We start from the raw sequence: 26,069 nt of genomic DNA on the forward strand, positions 1-26,069 counted from the left end.
GCTTGCATGTGAAATCAATGACACTGTTCTGTGGTTTCCACACTCAGTTGGGTCACCTTTCTTTGGAATGGGAACAAATATAGATCTCTTCCAGTCCCAGTGAATCTCTCCTTTCATTGCTCACACCAGTCTGTGTTGTTGTTCACAGAGCTTTGGGTGGGGCCTTGTTGGAGACAGTTTTATCACAGTTGCTTGCAACCCGTGATTCAGTGCCAAGTGTACCCACAGGAGATGTCTCTGCTCCTCCAGAGGCTGCTCAAGAGGAAGGTTGAGCTGGGTCCCCTGAGTCAGGACATGGGCTGCTGGCCAGCTCGGTCACCCACTCCCAGGAGCCTCGGCCAAAACCCTTCTCTCTCTTTGCCAAGGTTTTTGTATATGAAATCAGCGGCACCCATTCACTCTCAGAACCCCCCCCCCCATTGCCATTCAGTTGATTCCTCTTCACATTGAGCCTACGGCACTGAATAGAAGTGCTGCATAGAATTTCTAAGGCTGTGTAATTTTTATAGGAGGAGATGGCCAAGTCTTTTCTCCAGAGTAGCAGCTGGGTGGGTTTGACCTTTCAGTTGCATCCCAGGGCTTTAAAGACTGCACCACCAATGCTCCTGCCCTTTACTCTCAAACAAAAGAACTCATTGGTGCAAGAGTCAGAACTGACTCATTGCTGACCCACCAGCAGGTTTGCAGAGGCTATAAATCACATGGGTGATAGTCCTTCTTATTCCCATGGGGCAGTTAGTTGTCGATTCAAACTGTCTGTCTTAGGGTTGGTAGCACAACGTCTTACCGGCTAGTTCACCAGACTTCACTCTCCTTTCCCCCCCTCCCCTCCCCTCCCCTCGACTTAAAATTTCCAGGAACAACTGGGCCCTTGACTATTGCTCTGCACTCCACATGGGTGCCTCTGTTTCCTGTCCTTATATTCAGGATGAATCCCATAACCCAGCCACTCCTTCACCTGCCAGGTGTTGTGTCACTGAGCCCCTGCATTTGTTCTTCCCACTACCTAGAATCCTTTGTTAGGGTGTGGTGTAAAACTCTAGTGGCTTATTGGTAAGAATTGTGCTGCCAACACAAAGGTAAACGGCTTGAATCCTCCAGATGCTCCGCGGGAGAAAGATGGGCAGTCTCCTCCTCTGAGACTGTCTCTGTAAACCCGCTGGAGGTCAGATATGAGTCCTTCTCTCTCTCCCTCTCCCTCTCCAGTACCCAACAACTCTGCCTCGAGACCCGACTCAAATGTCACTAGCGCCGGTAAGCTGGCTTTCTTCCTCCCCCACGCTCTCATCTTTTTATCAAACTGTATGTGTCCTGTATCTTCTATTCCTTCCCTAGATTTGAGCACTTTAAAGGCCGAGTCTAAGTCTCTGTGTGCCTAGTTGAGAAAGTTAACTAAGTACTGGGGTAGTGCTTATCCCTGCGGCTCAGGCGATGAGGGGTTAAGGAAGCCTTCCCTGGAGGCCCCGCCTTTGGAGCGCACCAATAATTATGGGGGGGAACCTCCTGGGAAGCTCTGCCCCTCAGCTCTAACCTCTGACAAAAATCGAGGCTCCCACTCAGGTAAACAGACTGGGAGGGGCCCCAGAAGAGGAGGCCTTGGTTTACTTTACAACTGGGTTCTGCATTTGCACTCAATTCTCCCCCCAAGAACGCGCCTTAGTACAACCCGGGGAATCCCCTGCCGCGGCACGCCCTCTGACGTCACGGAGTCCCCGCGAGGGCATGTCCCCGCCTCGGCCACGCCCTCCCAAGCGGGCGGTGAGAGGGGTGCTGGCGAAAGAGAAAGCAGCCATGGCAGGGCCCTGTGCGCCCACCGTTCCAGATGCCCCCGTTGCCCCGTGGAAACGCCATATTGTGCAGCAGCTGCGGCGGCGGGATCGCACGCAAAAGGCACTCTTTCTGGAGCTGATGCCTGCCTGTGAGTGCACCCCAGGGGGACTTGCAAGACAGCCACTGAGGGGGCCTCGGGCGGGGAGAGGGCTTGTCTCTTCCTCCAGGTGACTCAGGCACACCTTCCAACCCTCTTGTGTGCTGAACCACACTGGTACGTCCACCTCCAACGGCTCAGAATTCGTGATCCTTCCAATGCAGGCTCTGCTTAGAGCCCACCTTGTTACCTCTTCCTCTCTCCCTGGGTCACCCCTCTCCTTGTGTCCTGCTCTTCTCGCCCTTTGAGGCCCACTTGGGTCAGGCAGGGGCGATGAATTTATGAACGGGGTGTTGATTTTTCGGGATCGCTTGTGTCTTCCATGTCTGTATGAGATAGGACCCTTGGCCAATCCCAGTGAAGGTCCGGCCGGACTGCGCAGAGCAGCCGCTTGTTGGTGGGTCAAACGAAGGAGAATGAGTGGATCAGTTCTAGGGAGGAAGTTCCAAGTCCCTGGCTCTGCAACAAATAGGTGGTCATGTTCGGGTTGTGAAGCGCTTGCGTGCCCAGCCCACCCTGATCTGAGAGAAAAGCCCAGGCTGCAAGTGGGAGTTGGTTACGTCCCAGCAGTCTGACTGGCACGGAGTTATTACTGGGCAGCTAGTTAGGGGGGTGTGGACCCTCGCAGAAGGGATGGACAGGTGTGCTCTCCTGTGTGGAGGGCCTCTGACCACCTTCATCTCACTGGAGATCGCATCTTTGAAGCCAAATGTCTAAATACCGTTCCCCTCTCTCCCTCACTGGCCCTGTTCGTGGCTCCTGCTTAGCTTCTATTCTCCCCAGGCTCCAATACCGAAATGGAATTTGCTGCTCATTTCTTGGAATTTTGCTGCAACTTTTCAGGCTGCTGGTTTCTACCCTTCATGGTTGTAAAACCAGTTCTCTGCTTCCAGCCTCACAACACTGTTCTGATGGACTTTGTTGTTATGTGCAGAGTCAGAACCAACTCAGCTAACCCTCTAATGGGTTTTTCAGAGGCTGTAAATTAGATGGGAGGAGATTGCCCGTGTTTCTCTGTTGGATTATTTGGTGAATTTGAACCATTTGCCTTTGGGTTGGCAGCGCAATTCTTTAACATTAGGCCATAGTGGAACCATTCAATTTGAAGGAGTTACCCACTGAACTCTGGGAGCTGTAGAGACTGTCAGTCTAGTCTTGCTCTATGGTAACAGGTAGGTCACAGTCCTGTGTTTCAGATTTCTCACCTATTAGCTGGAGATAATAACATTTTTCTATTTGCCAGGGCAGTGCTCCAGGGACTGAGTGAGGGAAAGGAGCTTAGAATCTAGGAGAAGGCTTTCCATGTCTTGCTCTTAACTCAGAACTGGTGAGAAAAGTGATCATAGATGGGAGTCCTTCATTCTCATTACTGCCAGAACCAACTCAACAGCTGACCCTCCAGCAGGCTTTTGAGCCTGCAAATTGCAACAGAAAGAGCTTGCCCGGTTTTCTACTACAGTCACTTGTGGATTAGAACCACAAGAGAAGTGTGGCCTTTGGGTTAACAGTGCAGCTCCCTATAAGAGCTCTGGAGGGGAGTGGGGTGTGTGTGTGTGTGTGTGTGTGTGTCTGTCTGTCTGTCTGTGGCAGAAATGACCAATCTTAAAGAGGTCTGTAGATAACTGCCCAAGGACTTGGTACTCTGACCTAGGGGAAATCTACCAACTCAAGGGAAGTCAGGATTCTTTTTTTGGTCCACAAAACTAGGGCCCTTGGAGAAGAAGTGGCTTGCCCAAGACCACAGGCAGGAGGAACTCAGTCTATTTCATCACCTTCTTTTCTCATGGGGCCAGGCCCTGATGTGGGGTAGGTGTGAGTTGGTCCTGCTGCTCAGCCATCTTTTTCTCCAGCAGTTGCTGTCTTTATCTTTGAGGGAGCAGGTCCTCTTCTCTTGGGTGGGCCCAGGCGCTAGGACTTTGAAGAGGTTGAATAGAACTGCACCAGTGCCCCTCAGACAAAGAGCAGAGCTGAGTCTTTAGTAACTTCCCAGTCTTTTTGCCCTACACAAGGGTCCTAAAGCCCGACCAGGTAGAGACAGTATGCTGGCAATCTGCTGGAAAATGTTTCTGATCACTCTCATACCCCCAGATAACCGTCTCCTGGAGAAAGCGGAGCTTCTGGCCCAGTTCTCAGAGAAGCTGCAGCCGGAGCCGTGCACTGTCACTCTCACCACCCACGAGGGTCCCTGGTGAGTGTATGTGTGTTCATGGCCACAATGGGCTGCTGTGTTTGGGCCCTGCCCCCACTGCCTATGCTGGGTTCATTCTCTCCCTGGCACCTCATAAGCTCCTGGCTGCTGCCCAGGGGAGGGGGTTGGTGCTGGCTCCCAAGCCTTCTTCCAGGCCAGCTGCTTAGAGTGGCCTGCCCCGCCCCCACTTACCACACTCTACCACTGCATCTGCCCTGGTCTCTCCACTCCCCTCCATCTCCATCTCCTCTTTCCCCCTTCTTTCTCCCTTTTAATCCCTTCTCTGCAGAAAGGGTCTTGTTACCTAGTTCAAAGAGGGGGTGAAGATGAGAATGAGCACTGGGTTTGGAGGTGCTTCATGAAGGGTCCTTGGTCAGAGAATTCAAGTCCTGAGTGATTCTGAGAACAGAGGAGCCAGGGACAACTAATGCCTGGAGACTTGCTCTTTCCTCTGGAGAAAAGAGAAGGGTTCCCAGGTTCAGACTGCATGCTTTGGGTGCTTCTGGGCCCTGGAGCGGACGGAGAGGTAAAGAGAACCACTCTCTGATTGTTTGGCAGGGAGGAGGAGCCCGGGCCTGACTCAGACCAAGTGCAATCACCAGCCACTCTAAGAGAGAAGTGGCAGGAGGAGGAGGAGGGGCTTCGGCTGGTCTGTGGTGAGGTAGGCAGGGAAGAGAAAAAGTGGGGAGGGGTCCTGAGGGGTATTCAATTCAAGGGGAGCCAGCAGGTTAAGTGAAGGTCACTGTTGTATTCCCTAAATCCAATGGCCAACTTTGAGTTACTGAGCCCCAACTGTGTACTAGGCCCCTGCTTGGAGCCTGGCCAGGGCTCACAGTGTTGCCTCTAAGTGCACCTCTAACTGCTCTGGGTAAAATGGGGTTTAACTTCAGCTGAAGGGAGTGAGGTGAGATCTCAGGAAGAAATGAGGTCTGCAGGGGGCCTGGCACCCTGCTCTTCTCCTGGAGGCCCACATGACTGGTCATCTGTGCTTCTTCCCTGAACAGGAGGGCTTAATCCCTATATCTGATGTCACACATTTGCAGACGGTAAATAAGGTTGTCTGACTCCATCAGGGAGCTCTGGTCGCCTAGGGGTAAGCAGTTGTGCTGCCAACTCAAAGGCACACAGTTTGTGTCTACCAGCTGCTCTGAGATAGAATGATGAGCAATTTTCTCCCATGAAATTTACAGCCTGTGAAAAACCAGCTGTAGGGTCAACTATGAGGTGGTTCTGACTACACAGAACATAACGTAACACACACCCCTCCAGGCCACCAGCAGAGTGTGGTACCACAACTCTGAACGTCAATGTCTGCCTATTTTTCTTCTGGTCCTCCTTCCAAAAGTGTGGGTGTTCTCTGCAGCTTGATCAGGGCTCTGCTGTCCTTTTCTCTGCAGGGTGAGCTTACTGAGTCACAGAGCTTCAGGGACTTTCTTCCCTTTTTTTTTAATCACCTGAATTTCATAATCCAATAAATGACAAAAAAGACAAAGAATGAAAACAGCATCATTTAATACAGCAACTTGGTTTGGCTCCCCCTGGATAAAATGTTCAGTCTCCCCATTGTTTTACCTAGAAATCCATTATAGAATTAAATTATGAGTCCATAAATGCTAATAATTTATTTTGATGTTTCACTTCATGGCCTATTTCAATGGAAAGGGACTTTATAGCAGTTATTTTGTTTCTCCGATTTTCAATGAGTCTCTCATTTTCGTCTTCACAGGCATTGTACTCAGTATTAGCATAGCCATAGTTCCCATAATTCCCAGGAGGTGCTCCTTCTTCCAGGCCTGCACACCTGCCAGCGAATGGAGAGGAATGGCAGGAAAGAGGGCAGGAAAGGGTCAAGAAGGCACCCGCAGACTAGCAACTTCTCCTAAAGTGCCAGGACATCAGTCGGGACTTTATCAGATCTTATATTCTAGTCCTGCCCTCTTCTTAGCTCGACTGTCTCATTCAGCTGCTTTTGGAAGATTGCAGCAAAAATCAGACTTACTCTCTTCCCTGTAATAATATGACCCAAATCAGAGCTGACCTGCCAGTACTGGGTTAAACACTGTTTCAGTTGATCTGCCATAATTTTATGGGTAGAGGTGGAAACTGAGGCCCCTTTGTATAACTGGGGTAGCAGACCCTGCCCTACCAGCCTCTCTCCCAAATAGGGGGGGTCCTGGGGAGAGTCCTACCCTATGCTCACCTGTCCGACTCCTCCGCTGCCCCCAGATGGCCTACCAGGTGGTGGAGAAGAGCGCTGCCCTGGGCACCCTGGAAACGGAGCTGGAGGCCAGGCAGAGCAGGTGAGGCGCCAGAGGGTGGGGTGGGAAGGGCGTGCTCCCCTCTCGTGTGAATCCCAGTCTCCAGAGGACCCGGGAGCATTCCCTACTCCCTCAAACACCCCTCAGGCTTGTGGCTAGCTGTGGAGGAGGCAAAGGGTAGATCTCTGAGGGCAGGAGCCTTAGCTGGAGGCTTGGCTTAGCCCTTGGCTGGGCGCGTGGCCATGGCAGATCTGTCTTGGCTGTGAGACTGGTTCCCACAATAGTGATGGAGAAGCCTCTGGACTGACCGATCCCCTTCTGCGCCCCCTCTAGACTGGCAGAGCTGGAGGCCAGCGCAGCGCAGCTGAAGGAGGCGAGGGCGCAGCTGGCAGAGCAAGTGGAAGCGCGGCAGGCGCTCAACGCCGCGCAGCGGGAAGCCTATGCTACGCTGCACGCGCACGCGGGGCTGCAGGAGGCGGCACTGCGCAGGCTCGAGGAGGAAGCGCGGGACTTGCTAGAGAGGCTGGTGCAGCGTAAAGCACGTGCTGCCGCTGAGCGCAACCTGCGCAATGAGCGGCGGGAGAAGTAAGGCTTGGGCCCCGCACCCCTTGGGGGTATGACCCGCCCTGCCCCCTGCGGGAAGGTCTGGACATGACCTCGGCCAGAAAGGAAAGTGGGATCTGTCCTTTCTGGAAAAGGGGACCAGGCTATTCTTCCAGGGGAGGAGGGAGGTGAAGGAGACCCTGCTTCGCCCTGGTGGCCTCACCACTTGAAGAGTTTTTCATCTTCTCCAGGGCCAAGCAGGCGCGGGTCTCCCAGGAGCTGAAGAAAGCTGCAAAACGGACTGTGAGCATCAGCGAGTAAGAGTGGGGATGGGCCAGGACTTGTTCAAATTGAGACCTTCAGCTGTCTGATTTACCCACTCCACCCTAGTCACCCCACCCCAGCCCCAGAGCTATCCTGCTGTCAGGCCAATCAATGCCTGTATTCCCTGATTATAGGCATATCTGCATGTGGTGGCTCAGCCTCGCTCACAGGATTCCCCCACCTGTGTGCCTACACTGATTCACAGTGTCAAGCGCTGGGACTAGAGGGTCTATCCTGGCCCCTTAACCTGCCTAAGCTTTGCTTCCTCTCTCAGGAATCCAGATACCCTCCGCAATGGGGTCAGAAATGAGACGGAGATTCTGGCCTTGGCAACTGAGCCTGAGTCCCTTGAGAGTGAGACTTGTGAGAAGTGGAAGAGACCCTTCAGGTGAGGACTCAGTTGGCTGTCCCTGAGCCCCAGACTGGCTCCCACCCTAGAGGCTGACAGTCTTCCTTTAGGGTCTCTGACCAGCCCTTGGATTTGGAGGGAGCTGAGGGAGACTGGGGTACGGCTTGGACGTCCCACAGGTCTGACCTTGAGTGTTCAGTGCTACTTTAGAGACTTCAGCTATGTTCACTCCTTCTCCTTCTTCCCAGGACCAGAGCTCAGAGGCTGAAGAAAGGGTATCACCATGAGGGAACCTGTGGGCAGGGCCAGGGCTCAGCTGCCACGGGCATGTGTGTGCAGGCACAGGTGTGCAAGCGTGGGCATGCATAGGAACATGAGTGCATGAGTGTAAGGCCTTGAACGAGAATACCTGAGTCTGTTTGAGCACATGGGCATGCGTAGAAGTGTGCTGACATGGGTGGAACCTGGCTGGGGCTTCTGGTGCCCTCTCCCCAGTCTTTGCATGCCCATACATTCTGTCTTGATTTGCCTGTCAGTGATGCTGCCACCGAGCTGATACCCTAAGACCCTTCCATTTTAACCTTTCCTTGCAGGGTGTCCCAGTCTTGGGTCAGTTAAGGAGTTGAGGAGGGACATGAGCCACCCTACTCCTTCAAGTCCTTGGCAGTTCTAATGGGCTAAGTCATCCCAGGATGCCCTCTTGAGGTCACTCAGCAGACTTCCTTCAATACCCTGCCCCAGCCTTGGCCAGTTCCAGAGTGGAGGGACTCTCAACCCCTCCCTGCCCCAGCAGAGTGCTCCTTGGAGGCAAAGATGCTTGTTTATTGTTGTTATGTGCCGTTGAATCTTTTGCGACTCATAGTGACCCTATGTACAATAGCCCTAAGCCCTGCTCTATCCTGTGCCAGTCTCACTGTCTCTGACACACTCACTCACATTACCCTAGTCACTGAATCAATCCACCTCATATAGAGGGTCTTCCTCTCCTGTGCTGTCCCTCCACTCTCCCAAGCATGACATCTTTCTCCAAAGACTGGTCCCTCCTTGCAACATGTCCAATGTATGTCAGATGAAGCTTCAGAATCCTTGCCTCCAAGGAGCATTCTGGTTTAACCTTCTCTAGGTTGAACCTGTTGGTTTTTTTCTTAGCAGTCCATGGTATATTCAGTACTCTTCTCCGGCACCACAGCTCAAAGGCATCAATTCTCCTATCCTCCCTAGTCATTGTCCAGCTCTTTGACACATAGCAAGTGATTGCAAAGACCATGGCCTGTATCAGGCACAGCTTGGTCTCCAGAGTGACACCACTGCTCTTCAATACTTTGGAGAGGTCCCTAACAGCAGACTTTCCCATCGCAATATGTCTTTTAACTTCCTGGCTGCTGGTGCCAAGAGTGTTGACTGTGGAGCCAAGCAAACTTGCAGAAGGACATCATGCTGTAGAGGGTCAGTGAAGAGAAAGACCCTCAACCACAGGTGGATTGACATAGTAGCTGCAGCACTGGGATTGAGAGTGTTGGAGATTGTGAGAATGGCACAGGATGAAACAGGGTTCAGATCTTTTGTTCATAGGGTCACTATGAATTGTTCTTGATTCAATAGCACCTAACAACAATAACAACAACAAGCTGCAGCTCAGCCTCCCAAAAATGTCTGTGAGTACTTACAGCAGGGGCAGTGCTTATGATGGCAGAGACTGGGAGACTTTTATTGTCAAATAACTCCCTGCTTCCGCCTTCCCAGACTGGTCTGGGTCATTCCTGCTCGGCTGATCTCCAAGGAGTCATGTTCCTGTCCCAGGTCTGAGAGGCTGTGACTCTCCAGGTTTTTCACAGGGTATAGAGATAATGATGCCCTGGCCAGGAGCCAGCCCCTCAGCACATCTCTCTCATGGTTCCACCCCAGGTCTGCCTCCGCCACCTCCCTGACGCTGTCCCGCTGTGTGGATGTAGTAAAAGGTCTTCTGGAGTAAGTGTGTGTGTGCTTGTGAGCGTGCAGCCACACATTGTAGGCCCCTTGGAGCTGTTTCAGGCTCCTCTAGGCCATGCTTGGTGTCTGTGGTCTATGTGCGGAGAGGTCTGTCTATTTAGATGTTGCCCAGCTGTCTGCTTGTCTCTGCTGGGGCTTAAAGGCAGGCCTGGGTGTCTGGCCTCATCTACAGCCCCTGCCCTGTCACCTAGGCTCTGTCCCTCATCCAGAATCTCACTGAGGACCAAGTGTCCCAGCCCAGGCTGGACAGGAACTACTCCTCCAATAGGAAACAGGTTTAGGTATGTCAGGGACTTTTTTAGGGTCACAGAGCCAAGAAGTGGCAAGGCCAGGATTAGAATCCTAGCCTCTAGGTTCCTTTGTACCCACTGACCCTGCCCTGCTTCTGCCTGTCTGTGTGTCCCCCTCCCCAGTCTCCACTCCGGCCCCCTGGGTGGAGGCTGTGTTGGGGAGTGTGCTCACTGCTCCCCAGAGCCTGCTCCACCACTGCCATGTCTGCTTCCTGGTGTTGCTGCCTCGGAGGAGCTTGAAGCTCCCACCCATGTCAGGTTTTGCTGAATGTCCTTCTGGTCCCCTTCTCCCCAGTTTCAAGAAGAGAAGAGGCCATTCAGTTGGGGGAGTTCCTGAGCAGCGATACCATAGCATCCCACTGTGTGTGGCTGCGCGACTTCCAAGCTGGGCGCAGGATGTGCTGGTAAAAGGGGCCTGGACTACATGCCTGGAGTCTGAGATAGCAAGTGTGGGCCCTCGGGGTGGTCTGGGGAGCCAGGGAGGCAGAGCCGAGATCCTCAGCAGGAGCAGGGGGTCTTCGTTTCACAGTTCAGGGTTTTATAGTGGGATGTATCTGAGAGGGAGAGATAAGAGGTGGGGAGACCAACTGGTGGAGGGAGGTGGCTGCAGAGGTCTGGGTCCAGGTGATGAGATGTGGAGCTATGTGTACTGGGGTGAGACCAGCGGCAGCCAGCAGTGTGCTCGTGTGTGTAGGTGTATGTGCGTGGGAGCACTGAGTTCCAGTTTCGCCTTTGCCCACAGGATGCCCACCTCTCTGAGGTCAATGCTGTTTGTTTTGGTCCCAATAGCAGCCTCTTAGCTACTGGAGGGTCAGACCGCCTCATCCGCCTCTGGAATGTCGTGGGAGGTAAGGATCCTTCCCCTGCAGGCCAGTCCAATGTCAACCCCATCCTCAGCTTGCTTCTTGGTGGCCAGAGGTCTTGGACATTGTGTCTCCCACCTTGAGACTATCTTGTGAAACCCTAAAAACCTGGCAAGAGAAAGGCTTGGACCTCATCCCTCTGAAGAAGGGGAGCCTCCAACCCCTGGGACTCGGACCTGCACAGAATGGGCTGGGCTCAGATGATGATCTCTGTGGGGGAGATGGATCCCCTATCATAAGGTCTTATAAGAAAGGGATTTTGAGGAAGAAAGACCCTGAGATGCACCTGGCTGTCTGTTGCCCTTGAACAGCCTTTAGCTTTGTAGAAGGGATTTGTTGGGCAGTGAGAATCAGTCCTAGAGGGTCCTTGGAGAGGTGAAGTCTCCAGCTGGCCTGGCCCAGGCTTGCTATGTGATTCTAGGCACTGTCTCTTTGATGCTCTACTGCTGCCTGGGAAATGATCCTTGGGCGCCCCTTGCTGGCCACTAGAAGAAGTGTAGCCTCATTTCTAGAGGCTGTAAATCGTATGGGAGAAGACTGCCTATCTTTCTTCCACAGAGCAACTGGTGGATTTATACCACTTGTCTTCGAGTTGGCAGCACATCTCCTTAAACAATTAGGCCACCCGAACTCCCAGCCAGCCTCTAATCTGGACCCTCCAAACAGACCAGTGATTGTCTTCTAGCTTGGGAGAGAATGGACTTCCTACTCACTGCCCCATCGACTCCATTTCATGAGGCTGGTGACCATGTTTAACCTGTTTCCATTCCCTCAGGCCGCCTGGAGGACAACCAGACCCTGGAGGGAGCTGGTGGCAGCATCACCAGCTTGGACTTTGACCCGTCGGTGAGGGGACTTTGCCTATTTCCTTGCACTCCTGCCCCTTTTCCACTTGGGGTGGGTGGAGGTGGGAACTGGGTCCTGAGGGAGTGTCATGGGGATCCTTGAACTGGGCCCTCTGACACTTGTGCAAATCCTCCTGTGAGCCCAGACTCCACGTCATGATTTCCTGGTGACCTGAGAGTGTGAGAATCTCTGAGGCATCCCCTGTCCCAGCTCTCTGGCCTAAGGGAGGCTGCCTGTGGGCAGGCCCACGTCCCAGACCTCTCTTCTTTGTCTCGTTTATCCAGGGTTCCCAGGTATTGGCAGCCACTTACAACCAGGCTGCCCAGCTCTGGAAGGTGGGGGAGTTACAGTCCAAGGTGAGCTGACTAGAGAGGCAGCCTGGGAGGGGAGGGGACATGCCTTAGCACTAGGGTGGATGTTAACTGGTGATAGCTCTGCCCTGATTCATACCTGGTCTTCGGGGTTGGGGGCCCAGGAGACACTGTCTGGACACACAGACAAGGTGACAGCTGCCAAATTCAAGCTGACAAGGCACCAGGCAGTGACAGGGAGCCGAGACCGAACAGTGAAGGAGTGGGACCTTGGCCGTGCCTACTGTGAGACCCAGCACCAACTTCCCACTCCCTGCCCTGTGGGAAGCCCTGCACCCAGATATGAGGGACCTCAGCCTGATCTTTAGGGTTCCTAGGGTGAAACATCCTCATGTCCTCTATGCTTGCTTTCCGTCTGGGCTCTTAAAGTCTTTGGGTGGGTGCATAAGAAGTGGAGAGAGTGCTGGTCTGGGAGGTGAGAGGCCTGGTTCTAGTCTTGGGTGGGGACCACTCCCTGGACATCAGCGTCCCTGTGTACACAGAAGGCTGGCTCCTGACAGCCCTCCTTTGAGGCCTGAGGAGGGCTCGCTTCTTGGTCCCCAGGTTCCAGAACCATCAATGTCCTTTCCTACTGTAATGATGTGGTGTGTGGGGATCATATCATCATTAGTGGTCACAATGACCAGAAGATCCGGTTCTGGGATAGCAGGTAACAGGTGGGGCTGGAGGGATGGACCCCTGGGATTGGGCACCCACTTTATTTTTAATGATTCTCACCACTGGGCCAATTGGCAACATTAGGATGGATGGTGAAGAGATTGAGATTGTTCACAGCTTTAGTTTGCTTGGATCCATAGTCAACACTCTTGGCACCAGCAGCCACGAAGTTAAAAGACGTATTGCCATGGGAAAGTCTGCTGTTAGGGACCTCTCCAAAGTACTGAAGAGCAATGGTGTCACTCTGGAAACTAAGGTGTGCCTGATACAGGCCATGATCTTTGCAATCACTTGTTATGCATCAGAGAGCTGGACAGTGACTAGGGATGATAAAAGGAGAATTGATGCCTTGGAACGGTGGTGTTAGAGAAGAGTATTGATTATACTATGGACTGCTAAGAAAATGAACAGGTTCAGCCTAGAGAGGGTTAAACCAGGCTGCTCCTTGGAGGCAAGGATTCTGAGGCTTTATCTGACATACTTTGGGCATGTTGCAAGGAGGGACGAGTCCTTGGAGAAGGACATCATGCTTGGGAAGGTGGAGGGACAGTGCAGGAGGGAAAGACCCTCTATGAGGTGGATTGATTCAGTGACTGGGGTAATCGGGATGGGTGTGTCAGAGACAGTGAGACTGGCACAGGATAGAGCAGGGCTTAGGACTGTTGTACATAGGGTCGCTATGAGTCATGGGCAACTTGATGGCACTTAACAACAACAACATGGAAAAATCAGGGTTATTTTTTCAGACCAGAGAGATAGAGCCCCTGGAGACCCAAGACGACTGGCAGGTGGAGTCCCTGGCAGTGGGCAGTGGGCTATGGGCCTGCCCTGTCAGCTGGAGGCCTCTCTGCTAGGCATGGATCCTTGTGCTCAACTGTCCCCAGGAAACTGTACCCCTTCCTCAGTGGCCCTTGGTGCAGCTGCTGGACTCTGGATGGGTTTTGCCAACCAAGGTAGAACATAAGAGTTCAACTTAAGTTTCAGTGCTTTCCTTCTCTACTTAATTTTAGCAATCCAGGGTCTTAGGGACTCTACCTCACCAATCAAACGCAGCACAGGGTTCTCACTGAGAGGCAGGCTCATTAGGGAAGAGGGCGAAAGTTGTGGTCACAGTCTGTTAGCTGGGAAAGCTCTCTGCCCAGCCTCATCCTGCTAGAGGTGGCTGTTCCTCATCCCTGTTCTGTCCTTGCTCTGCAGGGGCCCCCACTGCACCCAGGTCATCCCCGTGCAAGGCCGGGTCACCTCCCTGAACCTCAGCCATGACCAATTGCATCTGCTCAGCTGTTCCCGTGACGACACACTCAAGGTCATCGACCTACGTGTCAGCAACATCCGCCAGGTGTTCAGGTACCAGCCCCATGCCCTCTGGGGCTGGGAAAGCTGGGTCTTCTTCCTCTGTAAGAGGTCCCTGTAAGAGCCCTGTGAGCTGGGGCTGCCCGAGGGCCCTCTGTGACAGTCTGCTGGGATTCCCAATGCCTTGAGAGAGAAGCAGCTCTCAAAGCTCCTGGCTGAGTGGCTGAGGCTCCTTCCATTGTGACTTTAGCTTTTGTCTGTCTTCAGGGCTGATGGCTTCAAGTGTGGCTCTGACTGGACCAAAGCTGTGTTCAGGTGGGACCGTGAGAGTGTGTGCCTGTTCCTGCTGTGCCCCATCTGACTCTGTGTGTGTGCACGCCTGTTGGTTCTCAACTCTGATTCCCTTTTCTCTTGCACTGCTGTGGTTACTTTAGCCCAGACAGAAGCTATGCCCTGGCAGGTTCCTGGGATGGAGCCCTTTACATCTGGGATGTAGACACTGGAAAACTGGAGAGCTGCCTTCGGGGACCGCACTGGTGAGGATGATATGACCCACCCAACACCTCCTGCTACACTGATCCCAGAGTCTGACAGGTTTGGGTCCCTGGAATGGCCAGCCCTGTCCTGGACCCTCCCTCCCACCAGAATCCTTCACAGCTCACCAGTTGCTTTTCCTTGTACACTAGTATTCCGTCCTCATCACAGCCCATTTTATAGATGAGGGAATGGCCGGAGCGGGGCCTCAGATCACCCCAGTCTATCAGGGAGGGGCTGATCCCTGACGTCCCCTGAGGCCTTCCTTGCCTGTCCCTCTCCTCAGTGCTGCTGTCAACGCTGTGGCCTGGTGCTATGCTGGGAGCCACGTGGTGAGCGTGGACCAGGGCAGGAAGGTTGTGCTCTGGTCCTAGGGTCAGCGCTCATCCACAGGAAGCTGGAAGATGGCACTCACTGTTGAAGAGGTCCAGCCTCCAGAGCTCCCTCCCTTCGGCCTCCAGCGGCGTCTTCCAGAGCTGGCCTCTAGAGACAGTCTCTAGGACAGGCCAGAGGGAATGGGGGTAAAATGGGGCATAGGCGGGGGGATGGCCTCAGAGGACTTAAAAGGGAAGGGGAAGGCCTGGCAGGACTTGGCTTGTTTGTTTAAAAATGGGAGTATGATGGGAAAAAATATTTTAAAATAGGAATATAATTTTTTTTAACTCCAGTCTCTTTATTTCTACTCAGAAACTAAAAACAAAACAAAACAAAAAAAAAAACCCCAACAACAAAAAAACCCAATGTCTGCTTGCTTCATTGTAGCAGTCAGGGTATGGTGGGTGGGGAAGATCCAGGCTTGGCTTCCTGCACAGAGCTGGGAAGCCTGTGGAGACAAGTGATCCCTAACCAACTAATGGAGAAACAGCACAGAGAAAAGCCCAGAGGAGCAAAGGACAACGGGCTCACGGGGCCCACGAATGTCACCCTGTGCCCAGATTAGTTCTGAGGAAAAATAAACTCTTGGGCCTCCCTGGGGCCAGGCCCTGGGTAGAAGAGTTTCTGCTTCAGGTATCTTGGGCAAACTGAGGCTGCAGAAGGGCTGTCAGAACTTCAAGGAGAGAGCAAGGGAGGTAGCCCAGTGGGCTTCCCACTCTACCTCTTGTAGAATTGTGTCAAAGCACGTGGTTGCAGGTGTCAGGTCCTTACTCCAGGGGCAAAGCTCAAGGGGATGGAGAAGGGCCTCTGTGTGTGGTGGTGGTGGGGCCACTATAGGCCCTGCCTGAGCCAGAAGCTTTGTTTACTTTGCATCAAATTCAAGCTATAACAGGTCGCTGAACAGGAGACAGACCAGACAGGGCAGGGCCTATTCCCTTCTCCAGCCTGTGGCTAGATGCTTGGCTAGAGCTCAGGGCTGTGGAGACAGATATGGGGATGTAGGAGTAGGATGGCCACTGCCAGTCAGTGGAGCAGAGAGGACTGCTCTTCCCCAAGTGAGGGAGCTGACCTCTGGTGGTCAAAAATTGAAAGGTGGCAGGTAGAACATTTGACTTTTTAAAGTTCCCCATGGGTCTCTTTCCTAGTCTCAGGGTTTTGAGGTGACTCACATTTCCAGGATGTGTAGCAGAGGATGAAGAGTGTGGACTCACGCTAGACCGGCCTGTGTGTGTTTGAATCTCAGCTCCACAATTTAGTATCCTAATGTCTTAAGCAAGTTATTCAATATCTTTGTTCCCTAGTTCCCTCATTTGTAAAACGGGATAATAGTACCTCAGTGGACTGTTGTAAGGATTAACTGCTTTAATGCTTGTGAAGCCAGAAACTCAAAACCCTCTGGATGCGACCTGCTGTCTTCTCCAGCTGCACCTTTGTTTCCTTCCATTTTGAATGTTGTTGCACTTGTTTTTCTCACTGCTTCTTCCCTCCCAGCTTCAACTCCCCATTTGTCCATCAGAATTCACTAAAGTGTTGGACTCCATTACCAGCTGGGAACCCGAGATGGCCATGGCCTCTGTGCTTTGTATTTGCTGCCTTCTCTTCAGGAGTATCTGGAAGGGCCCAGGATAGTGCTCTATTCTCTGGGATCAAGCCTGGCACAGAGAATCCCTCAGAAATTGTTTATGAAATACTTCCCCCCTGAGCCCCACTTGTTGTGTACTGTCGAATCGGATCTGACTGGCACAGGAGGAGATTGCCCCTCCTTCTCCAGAGGAGCATCTGGTGGATTCGAACTGAGCGCCTTTGGGGTTGCAGTGCAGCTTCTTGCCATTAGGTCACCAGAGCTCCCTTAGAAATTGAATATGAGGTATTTTTAAGGACTCAACAGATCTCACCATTTAAGATGCTAGGATTCCAATGTTCTTTGAATCCAAGATTTCCCGTGTTCCAGCAGCCCCACACCCAGCACCCTCATGCTCTACCTCCCAGTGGCCACCAGGGGTCACCAGCTGCCTAGTCTGCCCAGGCCTCTCCCATCTCCTGGGACTTTCTGAGTTGGGTCTGTGCTGCTGCTAGTCTTTTATTGAGAACTTCACTTTTCATGTGGTACCTTACTTATTCCTCCAGTCACCTGTAGTGTTAGGTATCAGGTCTATTTTATGTGAAGATTAAGGTTCAGGGTAGATGTTCCCAGGGCAGGCCAGCTGCAAGGCTGTGCAGGGTTTGTTCAGTGGAGCGGTGGGACTAGAACCTAGTAAACTGCAAGCTTTGATTGCTCTTCACGTTTTCAGTTCTTGGCACCCAGGTGCACTGTCTTCCTGAACAGTGTCCCTAATGTCATAATAGGAAGTGCCTAAGATCACCTACATCCTTGCTGTTTACATGGGTTGAGGCCCAGAGAGAAGGTACGGGTTTGCATATGGCTTCATGGCAGAGCTGGGATAAGAACCTAGGCCCCCTGGATGCCCACTTCTAAGTTATGGTTTTAGTTCTCTTTTTTCCCTGAGACATCTTGGGTAAATCATAGTGACTTCCAGGTTCTCTGATCTCAGTGTCTGAAATGGGTCAGAAATCCCAACTCTCTGCTCCACCAAGATTCTCTGCCTCACCAGGTGAGGTGGCTCTTCCCCAGGTTGAGTACCACCTCTTCCATCTGCCTGCCCCAGCCTTGGCCTCCATGAGCGCTCCTTTGGAGGGGCAGAGAGAAAGCAAGCCCTGTTCTGAGCTCCTCCTGCCCCTTGGTCATCTTCTTGTCCTGAAAGATGCATGTGGCTGGAGTCTGCTGTTTAGAGTCTCCTCTACCAGATGAGAGCCCCATGGTGGCAGGGAGGTTTCTGAGACATCTGTCTCCAGTGCCCAGGGCAGGCTTTCTAAATTTACAACAGAGATGGAACAGAAGTGGTCCTTGGCCACCAAGGTTCATCTCTTACTTCTGTGGATAAATTCTGATGGCACAAGGTGTGGACCCACCTCAGTGCATGACCTACCGTGTCTGGCTGGACACAGGCTGTTCCCTTCTCTAGATGCACAACTAGTAACTCTGGGTATTTCCCACTTTGTCTATACATTATCTTATTTGAGCCTCTGAATATCAGAAGTTTGTATTATATTTTCATTCTTACTTTGAAGATAAAGCAAGGCCCAGTAAATTGAAGGGACAAGCCTGAGGCCACAGCTGATCTGAGGTGGTGCAGGGCCTGGGGGCTGGGCCTTTTAACCGTGGCTTCAGTGCCCTTTCTTTGCCCTTCATAGGAACAGATGAATAGAGCAAAGACAGTAGGCAGTTGTTGAAGGCTCAAACTCTCTTCATGGGTTCATATGATTCAGAATAAAACATTCCAGGAAAACATTCCCAGACCAGAGCTCTCAGAAATAGAAGTACTGCATGTGTTTTCTGGGCCACCTGGGACCAGCAGAACAGTCCAGAACAAGATGCTCTGGCATGCATATGATTTTTGGCAGCTCAGGCAAGAGCAAAGCAAACAAGAGTCTTAACAGAAGACTTGTATTGGTTGTGTCAAGTGGTAGGTTTTCAGAAGAGATTAAAATTCTTACCTTTCTAACCCCAAATTTCTGTAATATGGTTGGGAACAAATCAACTCCGGGATGAACAAAATAAATGCAAAGATTTAGAGCCACCAGATTTTGTCCTAGGGCTCCTTAGAGAGGGTTGGGCGATGATGGCCCCCAAGCCAAAAGCCGCAGCTGAGATCTTTGGGTGGCGAGTGGACAGGGCGTGTTGGGTTGTAATCACAGCTGAGGAGAGAGGAGTTTTGTTTTGTGCCAGTGGAAGGAGCCAGCAGACATTTTTTCTCCCCAATTTCTTGCCATTCTGAGAAATGTGCTCTTAAGTGTTGTGACGTCTTTGTGTGATGTTTCCACTCTGTATCCAGGACATGAACATTCCATTCTTTTAAAAGCAGGGGCTATGACAGCCAAAAATGGGACAGGCTAGACATTAAGTGATGGCAAAGCTTAGGTCCGATGGCATCCTCCTGCTGTGTCCCCATGTCTGGACTACAGCAGAGAGCTTAAGTAATTCTGTCAGGGAGGAAAGGGATGTAGGTGACATGCTGTCATTCTCGGGCTTGACTTCCTAGGGCGGGGCCACAATTTAGCTACTCCATGTGGTGGGGCAGTTAACTCTATCCCCTGGTCATGGATTAAGCCTTTGGTGGGAATAAGAGTCTCAAATTTAAGCAGCTTTCATTGGCAGGAGAGAGGATGAGATGGCCCTCGTCATATTTATGGCGAGACACTTGCACACACAAATTCCTTTCTTTGGGTCTCATGACAACTCTGACTATAAAGCTGGAAGACTAGTAAGGACCCAGTTCTGAAGGGGAGGACACCGAAGCTGGGAGGCATGTGGAGGGGAACATTTTTAGTGTGACCCAGTACCACAACTTTGTGTGCCCGAGTCCATGGCATTGTTCTCCGGTTCTAGAGGACACGGAAGTTCAAGTTCACACTGCTGTTATGTGGAGGCAGAGCTGAAATTCATACTCCAAAAGACCATGTTGCTACTTCCCGTATTATTGGTGGGAATATAAAAGGATACAATCATTTTGGAGGCTAAAATATTTAGCAAATCTAAATAGGCATATGTCTTTTTGGCCCTCAAATTCCACATTTATAAATTTATCCAGTATTTAGATTGGAACAAGTGTAAAGAAATGTGTAGAAGGATGTTTATTTTAACTTTCTGGCGGCAAAGGCTGGACGGAGCTTAAATGCCCATCCCTACAGGAATGGTAGGGAGGGAGCTCTGGTGGCCTAGTGGGTGAGGAGTTCTGCTGGCAGGCAGGCGATCCAAATCCAGCGATTTACAGTCTCTGAAAAGCCAATTGAGGGTCAGCTAAGCATTGGTTCTGACTTTGAGGCAATGAGTGAGTCTATAGGAAGGGTTAAATTATGATTTATTCAAATTGTTGTTATGCACGATTGAGTCAGAACTGACTCATAGCTGCTGTAGCAGGTTTTCCGAGACAGTAAAGAGGCACAGGAGGAGTTTGCCCATTGTTCTCCCACGAGCAGCTTGTGAGATTTGAATAGTGGTCCTGTGGACTGACAGCACAATTCCTTACCACTAAGCCACCAGAGCTCCGATGTGTTCAGATGATGGAATACAGTGCAGTCGTCAAGGGAATATGGTACACCAAGTGATTGTAGAGTCTGTTATGTAATGTAGGCCTGCACAGAGAAATGTCTGCTAACATACATACATATGTGCACAGCTCCTGTCTCTCCTTATGCAGGCAAAGCCCTGGTCCTCACAATGGCTGCCTGGAAGCCAGAGGCACTTACATCTTTTAACTCTTCTGTCCACTCTGAGACAGATGTTCTCCCAAAGGATTTGCTATTCGGTAGGTTCAGGAAGGGAGCAAAGAGCCAGAACACTGGCTTCCTAGAAGCTGCAATCTCTCCTTAGGGAATGTTAGTGATCCACCTCTCATACCTGCCCCACCCCAGCAGAACTGGCATTCCCTGCTTGGTGCTCTCCCAGCACACTGCCCAGTCCACCCTCGTGTATCTCATGCTTGTGTCCCTGTGTGTACCTGGCTTTTTCCCATAAGGAAAGGACCTTGAAAGTAAAGACTAGAGCTTATTTATCCTTGTCTCTAGCACTTAAGACTATTATACCCAGGGTGGCATCATTAAATGTTTATCACAATTCCCTCTCTCTCTGGCTGTTACAGGACTTTAATGTGAGCCCACTGAGTACCTTTAGGAGAGTCATTATCTATTTAGAAAACTTTGTTTACCAATTGTTTTAAACTAAGGAACCGTAAAAGCATAATTCCACATTTTTTTATTATTCAACATTTTATACATAATAAATACAAACTTTTTACAGCCACTGTAAAGAAAGCACATTTGCACAGAGAGGCCCTGTGAGCCCAGCCCTGTGCATGGTGAGGCTAGATTACATGTCCAGCAGGGAGGGGTTATTTTTAAAAAGGAGGCATATTTTTACAACTTTGATTTTTAAAATAAAATTAGCAGCTCTTCCAAAAAATACTTTAAAATATAACAAAAGATTTCAAATAATCTCTGAGAATGTGGAAAATCCAAATTGAAGGACAATTTGGCTAACTAAAGAGAAAATATCAGACAGGGTGGCAAAAAGAACTGCTTGGTTTAAGCACTTTGAGGATTTTAACATGTCAGCACACTTTTAAATCTTTAAAAAAACCTTACCCTTTTAATTTCTTTTTTAAACTTAAGAATAAGTTTGATAAAAAAAGAATGAAAAAAAAGACCTCAAATAGATCAACAGTTAAGAAATGCAAAAAACAAATACAAAAAAGCCCCCCAAAATCACAGAGAAGAGTCATCAGTGGATAGCATCACTGAAGTGATCAAATGACTAAAAATTTCTTCAGCTATGACCTTACTTTTAGTCAAAACCCCCATGGGGATGTTTGGCAAGCATTTCAAGTCTTAGAGATTCCCAGGAGGCCTCAATTTTTCAATGCATATGTGTTAACTTTTGGATAAAATTCTGCAAATTTGTCTGAATTCTTAAAAATAATAATAAAGAAGTAACTGGCAAATATCCCTCCATCCCTGGGTAACACTTGCTACCTTCTGTAGGCAGTTAAGAGCTGACCTCCTAAGGAGCCCTACGCCAGGACCCTGCTGAGGGGCTGACAAGCTGCTGTGGGCTCTGGCCTGCTGAGAATGCTCCTCCTGGCTCTCCCTGTGACTCTGGGAACCTGTTCTTTCTTCATCAGTTTGCCTTTGGGCAGTATGTGCAGTCCTTCCGTCCTCAGTCACAACCAGCTGGTTTCCTCCCTAAGCCCACAGGTTTTCCCTCCCAAGGAGATGTCCGGCTGGTGGGGCTTGGGAGGCAGCCTTCTCCATGGTGGGTGGCAGCTGGTCTGGACCAGCCACTATGCTGCTGGCTGAGCCAGAGCTCCACCTTCGGAATAGAGTAACATGAGGAAATTCCCCAGTAGAGAAGATCAGCCATGCAAATTTGTGCCTTCAACTTACCTAAACATTCGGAGTCTTAACGATACTGGCTGGGGTCAGAAAAGTATATGCCACGAAAATTAAGATGAAAAGATATCCAAATACAAAAAGAGTATTATGTCGGCTCATTTCAGATCTGGAAACTTCCATTTCTGCTTTAGCCAGAAATAGCCTTTTTATTAGTCTATGTGATGAACAAGATGACTAGCCCAGCCCCTCCATATTAGCTCCACTAATACTAAATGAATGGTATAAATATTAATACAAAGGACACTGTTACTGTTTTAAATCTGTTAGCTGTGGAAGAGATGTGCATTTATGCAATTGGCGCTAAAGTCAGGGCAGTCCATTTATTTTCCAATAAAGTTTCACTTTCTCTTTCTGAGCATTAATTGCGGTGAGGAACCAGCCTCTCCTGAAATCCCTTCTTCTGATGCTTTATATGACCACCATGATCTGATTAATACTTAATCAGATGAACAAAAAGTCATGTGAAGAAAGATGAGAATCTCTGCCACGTCCTCGTGGCCACAGTAATATACTGTACGCGTGCACATGACCAGTATCTCTGTGACTGTGCCCCGGCCCTGAGGCCTGGTTTTGAGTCCCATATAAAAACGGACCACTGTGAGGCATGAGGGCCTCCCCCTCTGCCCCTAGCGACCGCTAGAATTTGTGCTACAGTAAGAGAGATGACGTAGAAAATGACAACAAAAAGGCACAAAATATTCATAAATGTGGGAGAAGTCCACCAAGCCACCCAGTCACATACAATCCTTCTTGAGTTTGCTCTATTCAAGAGTCATCATCATGCAAAGGTGCCTAACAACAAGCCTGGCCAGACTCCAAGCCTGGCCTTGATTGTAGCAGTCGTCATGGAATTCGCCATCATCACACCAGCGTGATCTCCACATCCTCAATCTTCTCTGACGGCCTTCGGTGGTTCTGCGTGGGTGGAGGGGGTGCTGCCCGGACCTGAGCAGGGACACAATAATGTGGATTCTATATCTCAAAGAAATAAAAGCTGCCCCATGAACAGATATATGTATACCCTTGTTCGGTGCAGCATTACTTACAATAGCAAACAGAAGAAAACAACCTAAGTGTCTACCCACAAATGAGCAGCTACAGAAACTATGGTACATTCACACAGTGAAGTACTATGCAATAATTAAGAATTAATGAAATGTAGGGAACTCTGGTGGCCTAGTGCAAGAGCCTGCACTGCAAACCCAAAGGTGCACAGTTTGAATCAACCAGATGCTTCACTGGAGAAGGAGGGGCAATCTCCCCCCTGTGCCAGTTGGATCCAATTCAACAGCACACAGCAAATAATTGGGGGAGGAAAAAAAGGAATGGGGTGGAGGTAGGGAGGAAAATGTGCAACAATGAATGAATGGAAATTCAAGTTCTCTAATAAACTTTCATCAAAATCTCAATTTAAAAAAGGAACTTTATGTATAAAAAGAATTAACAAAACACTGTATAACACAGATGCACCTACAAACCAGTGTGCAAAGTGAAAGAAATCAGCTGAAGAAGGACTATTATGTATGAGGCTGCTAAGACAAAAAACTAAGGACACCACAACAAGATAAAGGTAAACAATCCAATAGAAAAGTGGACACAGGATATGAACAGACACTTCATGGAAGAAGACATTCAGATGAATGTGCTAACATGTACATGAAGAAATGTTCAAAATCCCTAGCTCTAAGAGAGATGCAAATTAAAACAACTATGAGATACCATCTCACCTCAGTAAGAATAGCAAAATTTAACAGAACAGCAAACAAGAAATGCTGGTAAGGTTGTGGAGAAACTGGAACCTTTATTCACTGTTGGTGGGAGTGTAAAATGGTGCAACCACTGTGGAGGGTGGTGTGGTACTTTCTCAAAAAGTTGCAAATAGAGATACCATTTGACCCCGCAATTCCACTACTGGGAATATACCCCCAAAGAGACCATAACTGACATCCAAGCAGATATATGCACACCCATGTTTATCGGGGCTTTGTTCACAATAGCAAGGAGTTGGAAACAACTAAGTGCCCATCAACAAACAAATGGATAGAGAAGCTATGGTATATACAAACAATGGAATAAAGACTACAGTGCATTGAAAAACAAGGAACTCATGCAATATTATTCAAAATGGGTGACCCTGGAGGACATTATGCTGAGTGAAGTACCTCAGTCACAAAAGGACAAATACTGCATGGTGCCACTGTTGTAAACAGGACTGACCTCAGGGTTGGGGGGAGACTGAGAAAGATGGGTTCAATAATGTATACTGCATTGAAACAGATGAGGGAGAAAACTGTTTTAAAGGGATATGTAATTAGGTATTTTTGTCATGACAGGTGTCTTAGAGCAAAGGCTACAGGGTGGAGTGGACCTGGGGGAGGGTTTGTAAAACAATGAAAGACGTTTTCTTTTACTTTTCCAATAGGGTAGTGTACTAGGGGGGAAGGTTGGGAGGGGAGAAAAGTGCAACAATGAATGAATGGAAATCCAAAGTCTCTATAAATTTTTACTGAAATTAATAATAAATTTAAATTAAAAAATTTAAAAAAAAGAAAGAAAAAAAGCACTAAGGAAAGGTTTACATGTAGAATCATTCTTGATGGTTATAGAGATGGGAGGGTAGAGAGAAGGGAATAAAAACTAATAAACATACGTTTATTAGGTGGGTGAAGATAGACGCAATATATAATAAGGGTTGATCTGATATTATAATCATATTAATCAACAGCAATGTTATAAAGCAAGATGCATATGAATGAGCAAATGAAAAACCAGTATGATTATAAGCTTTCGGTCATATCACACCCCCCCCCACTCCCCCAAGGACAAGAGCACCCCAGGATCACAGACCTGCTTTGAGCATGCACTTTCCATCTAATCCTATTTTCCACACTAAGGAGTTGGTGGCATTCTCGCCTTTCATGTGGAAGACTGGCCACATGCCAGTGTGCCTCAGGGGTGGTCAGCAGTCGTCTGTCAGTGAAGGTTTGCATATGCTATGGTGCTGATCAGGTTTCAGAGAAGCAGTAGGAAGGCAGGCCTCATAATCTACGTCTGAAAACCAGTCAATGAAATCCCTATAGGTCACGATGGTCCAATGCCACTGTGCGTGAAGTCACCGTGAGTCAGGGAGGCTAAAATAAAAAAGAGCTGCTATTCTGGATACAGGGACAAATCCATGAATTAGGTTCTGGCACAGGCAGAGAGCTTTATGGGTACAACAATCCTGAGTACAAGAAGCACTGGCCCCTCAAAGCCTTTTCCAAAGCAGTAGTTGTGATAGCAAGTGAGAGCAATCAGAGAACTGAAAACACTCCAGCAAGTTTTGAGTACAAAGTTACAAGACACACAGCTAGAGAGGGAGCTGGGGAAGAAACCGGAGCTTTATTCTATAGGCAACAAGTTTTTGGTAGACTACAAGTAAGGGAGCGGCACTATCAGATCTGTGAAAAGATGACATTAGTGACAGTTTGCTGTCAAGGACTGGAGGGAGATGAGTACATGTAGGAAGACAGCTCAAAGGACATGTGTCGTCATCTGAATAAGTGTTGTGGTTAGCCTGATCTAGATCATGGCAGTGGGAGAGGACCGAAGCAGAAAGACAGGGAGCCATCTCTGAGACAGCCCGGCAGCACTGAGTGATGACTGAGGGAGGCAGGGCCAGAACAGCAGCTGGGGACTAGTAGGAAGGGAGTTCCCACTCACTAAGACAGGTAACATAGAAAAAGACACATGTCCAGGGAAAAGATGATCAACTCATTTTTCTTGAGTTTTGGGGGGCTGGGATATCTATACTGTAAATATGCACAAATCCAAACCTCAGAGATGAGAGGGCAGCCATCAATACGGATGTTGTCAGAGTATAAATCGATACAAGCCAGGGAATAGGTGACATTACACAAGGAACATGAGTTCAATGACAACAGAAGCAGCTCAGGGAGGAACTCTGAAAGGTAGCATTTAGGAGAATGAAAATGAAAATAAAAGGGTGAGAAAGGACGAGAGTGAGGTAAAAGGGAAAACTCAGGCAGCGAGGCAGGGCAAATCCACCACCTCTCCACCCCCACTGCTACCCTCCAGTCCCCACTCCTAGCCTCCAGCCCACACGCCTAGCCTCCAGTCCACACTCCTAGCCCCCACACTTCTAGCCTCCAGCCCACACGCCTAGCCTCCAGCCCACACGCCTAGCCTCCAGTCCACACTCCTAGCCCCCAGCCCACACGCCTAGCCTCCAGTCCACACTCCTAGCCTCCAGCC

The 26,069-nt window shown here is 49.8% G+C and overlaps 2 protein-coding genes and 1 pseudogene across 4 annotated transcripts in view; 1 reads left to right on the forward strand and 2 right to left on the reverse strand.

Annotated features, from left to right (window-relative positions):
• The first annotated feature begins 1,791 nt into the window (after window positions 1-1,791).
• ATG16L2 (autophagy related 16-like 2 (S. cerevisiae)) lies at window positions 1,792-14,806 on the forward strand. The gene is made up of 18 exons (XM_006885729.1): window positions 1,792-1,918; window positions 4,016-4,115; window positions 4,674-4,776; window positions 6,342-6,415; window positions 6,707-6,958; window positions 7,168-7,233; window positions 7,515-7,628; window positions 9,495-9,557; window positions 10,164-10,272; window positions 10,611-10,716; window positions 11,507-11,577; window positions 11,862-11,933; window positions 12,053-12,173; window positions 12,492-12,597; window positions 13,803-13,952; window positions 14,166-14,213; window positions 14,333-14,434; window positions 14,719-14,806. Exons 1-18 carry the CDS (start codon window positions 1,792-1,794, stop codon window positions 14,804-14,806), a joined length of 1,872 nt encoding a protein of 623 aa, XP_006885791.1.
• Window positions 5,566-6,195, reverse strand: LOC102864965 (annotated as a pseudogene).
• A 5,798-nt stretch (window positions 14,807-20,604) lies between the features above and the next one.
• Window positions 20,605-26,069, reverse strand: part of FCHSD2 (FCH and double SH3 domains 2) — a 246,081-nt gene continuing 240,616 nt past the window's right edge. Inside the window, exon 20 of one of the 3 annotated variants that reach the window (XM_006885556.1) lies at window positions 20,605-22,760. In XM_006885556.1, the coding sequence (XP_006885618.1) occupies window positions 22,677-22,760 (84 nt within the window). In that variant the 3' untranslated portion in view covers window positions 20,605-22,676. The remainder of the gene's footprint in view (window positions 22,761-26,069) is intronic. The other 2 variants (XM_006885557.1, XM_006885555.1) reach the window with 2 other exon arrangements.

This window comes from Elephantulus edwardii, unplaced genomic scaffold (assembly GCF_000299155.1).
Source record: "Elephantulus edwardii isolate Elephantulus edwardi_28Jun2011 unplaced genomic scaffold, EleEdw1.0 scaffold00044, whole genome shotgun sequence".
In the NCBI taxonomy this organism is placed as follows: domain Eukaryota; kingdom Metazoa; phylum Chordata; class Mammalia; order Macroscelidea; family Macroscelididae; genus Elephantulus; species Elephantulus edwardii.

What these genes read in the sequence shown, in the direction of transcription:
- ATG16L2 (XM_006885729.1), top strand. Translation starts at nt 1,792, where the DNA reads ATGGCAGGGCCCTGTGCGCCCACCGTTCCAGATGCCCCCGTTGCCCCG. An exon ending in AAGTGGAAGAGACCCTTCAG is followed by an intron (nt 7,629 to 9,494) that starts GTGAGGACTCAG and finishes GTTCCACCCCAG; the next exon opens with GTCTGCCTCCGCCACCTCCC. An exon ending in ATCCGGTTCTGGGATAGCAG is followed by an intron (nt 12,598 to 13,802) that starts GTAACAGGTGGG and finishes CTTGCTCTGCAG; the next exon opens with GGGCCCCCACTGCACCCAGG.